Source organism: Telmatherina bonti (assembly GCF_933228915.1).
Source record: "Telmatherina bonti genome assembly, chromosome: 21".
In the NCBI taxonomy this organism is placed as follows: Eukaryota; Metazoa; Chordata; class Actinopteri; order Atheriniformes; family Telmatherinidae; genus Telmatherina; species Telmatherina bonti.
In genome coordinates, this window is record NC_136630.1 from 345,701 (window position 1) to 349,659 (window position 3,959).

Genomic DNA, 3,959 nt, shown 5'->3' on the forward strand with positions numbered 1-3,959 from the left:
ACGAGGTGGGAATGTGGACTAAACGAGGTGGGAATGTGGACTAAACGAGGTGGGAATGTGGTCTAAACGAGGTGGGAATGTGGTCTAAACGAGATGGGAATGTGGACTAAACGAGGTGGGAATGTGGTCTAAACGAAGTCGGAATGTGGTCTAAACGAGATGGGAATGTGGACTAAACGAGGTGGGAATGTGGTCTAAACGAAGTGGGAATGTGGACTAAAAGCGGTGGGAATGTGGTCTAAACGAGGTGGGAATGTGGACTAAACGAAGTGGGAATGTGGTCTAAACGAGGTGGGAATGTGGTCTAAACGAGGTGGGAATGTGGTCTAAACGAAGTGGGAATGTGGTCTACACGAGATGGGAATGTGGACTAAACGCGGTGGGAATGTGGACTAAATGAGGTGGGAATGTGGTCTAAACGAGGTGGGAATGTGGTCTACACGAGATGGGAATGTGGACTAAACGCGGTGGGAATGTGGTCTAAACGAGGTGGGAATGTGGTCTAAACGAGATGGGAATGTGGACTAAACGAGGTGGGAATGTGGTCTAAACGAAGTCGGAATGTGGTCTAAACGAGATGGGAATGTGGACTAAACGAGGTGGGAATGTGGTCTAAACGAAGTGGGAATGTGGACTAAAAGCGGTGGGAATGTGGTCTAAACGAGGTGGGAATGTGGACTAAACGAAGTGGGAATGTGGTCTAAACGAGGTGGGAATGTGGTCTAAACGAGGTGGGAATGTGGTCTAAACGAAGTGGGAATGTGGTCTACACGAGATGGGAATGTGGACTAAACGCGGTGGGAATGTGGTCTAAACGAGGTGGGAATGTGGACTAAATGAGGTGGGAATGTGGTCTAAACGAGGTGGGAATGTGGTCTACACGAGATGGGAATGTGGACTAAACGCGGTGGGAATGTGGTCTAAACGAGGTGGGAATGTGGAGTAAATGAGGTGGGAATGTGGTCTAAACAAGGTGGGAATGTGGTCTAAACGCGGTGGGAATGTGGACTAAGCGAGGTGGGAATGTGGTCTAAACGAGGTGGGAATGTGGGCTAAACGAGGTGGGAATGTGGACTAAACGGGGTGGGAATGTGGACTAAACGCGGTGGGAATGTGGACTAAACGAGATGGGAATGTAGACTAAACGAGATGGGAATGTGGTCTAAAAGAGGTGGGAATGTGGACTAAACGAGATGGGAATGTGGTCTAAACGAGGTGGGAATGTGGACTAAACGAGGTGGGAATGTGGACTAAACGAGGTGGGAATGTGGACTAAACGCGGTGGGAATGTGGTCTAAACGAGGTGGGAATGTGGACTAAACGAGGTGGGAATGTGGACTAAACGAGGTGGGAATGTGGACTAAACGAGGTGGGAATGTGGACTAAACGAGGTGGGAATGTGGTCTAAACGAGATGGGAATGTGGACTAAACGAGGTGGGAATGTGGTCTAAACGAAGTGGGAATGTGGACTAAACGAGGTGGGAATGTGGTCTAAACGAAGTGGGAATGTGGACTAAAAGCAGTGGGAATGTGGTTTAAACGAGGTGGGAATGTGGACTAAACGAGGTGGGAATGTGGTCTAAACGAAGTCGGAATGTGGACTAAAAGCGGTGGGAATGTGGACTAAACGAGGTGGGAATGTGGTCTAAACGAGGTGGGAATGTGGACTAAACGAGGTGGGAATGTGGTCTAAACGAGGTGGGAATGTGGTCTAAACGAGGTGGGAATGTGGACTAAACGAGGTGGGAATGTGGACTAAACGCGGTGGGAATGTGGACTATACGAAGTGGGAATGTGGTCTAAACGAGGTGGGAATGTGGTCTAAACGAGGTGGGAATGTGGACTAAACGCGGTGGGAATGTGGACTAAACGCGGTGGGAATGTGGACTAAACGAAGTGGGAATGTGGTCTAAACGAGGTGGGAATGTGGACTAAACGAGGTGGGAATGTGGACTAAACGCGGTGGGAATGTGGACTATACGAAGTGGGAATGTGGTCTAAACGAGGTGGGAATGTGGTCTAAACGAGGTGGGAATGTGGACTAAACGCGGTGGGAATGTGGACTATACGAAGTGGGAATGTGGTCTAAACGAGGTGGGAATGTGGACTAAACGAGGTGGGAATGTGGACTATACGAAGTGGGAATGTGGACTAAACGCGGTGGGAATGTGGACTATACGAAGTGGGAATGTGGTCTAAACGAGGTGGGAATGTGGTCTAAACGAGGTGGGAATGTGGACTAAACGCGGTGGGAATGTGGACTATACGAAGTGGGAATGTGGACTAAACGCGGTGGGAATGTGGACTATACGAAGTGGGAATGTGGTCTAAACGAGGTGGGAATGTGGTCTAAACGAGGTGGGAATGTGGACTAAACGCGGTGGGAATGTGGACTATACGAAGTGGGAATGTGGACTAAACGAGGTGGGAATGTGGACTAAACGCGGTGGGAATGTGGACTATACGAAGTGGGAATGTGGACTAAACGAGGTGGGAATGTGGACTATACGAAGTGGGAATGTGGTCTAAACGAGGTGGGAATGTGGTCTAAACGAGGTGGGAATGTGGACTAAACGCGGTGGGAATGTGGACTAAACGCGGTGGGAATGTGGTCTAAACGAAGTGGGAATGTGGACTAAACGAGAGTCTTCCTCCTCTTCTTGCAGGTGTTTATGGAATTTGCTAAGGAGCAGGAGAGCGAGGAGGACGAGGTGGGATCCCTCAGCACCACCTTCCAGTGGCAGCGTCTGCATCACGATGTCTCCATGTCCATCAGCCACGTTGACAGCATCGTCCACCAGCTGTGACCCGAATCAAAGCGCCGGGCTTTATGGTCTGAGGGCCAAACTGACGCACTTCGGCCAAGACGGACTGGGTGGCGCACACAGACGTTCCGGTTCATTTGGTGTATAACCTTCGTCCTGGATCATGCCGCCGTAGGTCGGCGCTGTTGGTCGGTCTCGGTTCCTTGGACTGTACTGTTTGTGATCTGGTTTTCGCTCCGCTACACAATCAAAGCAGCACATATCCGATCCACACCTGACTGAGCTGTGGTCCAGTTGACTTTCCCACCAGCACGCCCATCCTGATATCCAAACACTCCGACCGCAGGCGGCGATCCTATCAACAGTTTGGGAACGTTGTACAGAGTATGCACCAGTTCATGTAGCACAGCACCCTCTATTGTCATGATGGAGCGCTGCGGCTGAAGGTCATCAGCTGGAGGTGTCTTCATTGGAGGCTCTTTATCGGTTGGAGATGGCGTTCTGATGATGAGACATTCGTCTGAAACCCATTTACAGCTCTGACGGACGCCACTCCTTCACTTTGGTGACACGACTAAACTCTATGTTTCTGTATGGGATCAAGGGACGGTGGGGGGACGATGGAGGGACGTAACCACGGTGGGGTGGCATAACCATGGTGGGGGGACGTGACGACGGTGGGGGGACTAGACGACGGTGGGGGGAGGGCATGACGACGGTGGGGGGACTAGACGACGGGGGGGGGGGGGGTGAACACGGTGGGGGGACTAGACGACGGTGGGGGGAGGGCATGACGACGGTGGGGGGACTAGATGACGGTGGGGGGAGGGCATGACGACGGTGGGGGGACTAGATGACGGTACGGGGTCTAGACGACGGTGGGGGGAGGGCATGACGACGGTGGGGGGACTAGATGACGGTACGGGGTCTAGACGACGGTGGGGGGACTAGACGACGGTGGGGGGGCGATGACGACGGTGGGGGGGAGATGAACACGGTGGGGGGACTAGACGACGGTGGGGGGGGGTGAACACGGTGGGGGGACTAGACGACGGTGGGGGGACTAGACGACGGTGGGGGGGGGGGTGAACACGGTGGGGGGACTAGACGACGGTGGGGGGACTAGACGACGGTACGGGGTCTAGACGACGGTGGGGGGACTAGATGACGGTACGGGGTCTAGACGACGGTGG

At 53.0% G+C, this 3,959-nt stretch overlaps 1 protein-coding gene across 1 annotated transcript in view; it reads left to right on the forward strand.

Moving 5' to 3' along the window:
- The window catches only part of abca5 (ATP-binding cassette, sub-family A (ABC1), member 5), a 128,405-nt gene extending 125,051 nt beyond the window's left edge, over nucleotides 1-3,354 (forward strand). Inside the window, exon 37 of the mRNA XM_079260688.1 lies at nucleotides 2,668-3,354. Within this exon, the coding sequence (XP_079116814.1) occupies nucleotides 2,668-2,808 (141 nt within the window). The 3' untranslated portion in view covers nucleotides 2,809-3,354. The remainder of the gene's footprint in view (nucleotides 1-2,667) is intronic.
- Nucleotides 3,355-3,959: the final 605 nt, after the last annotated feature.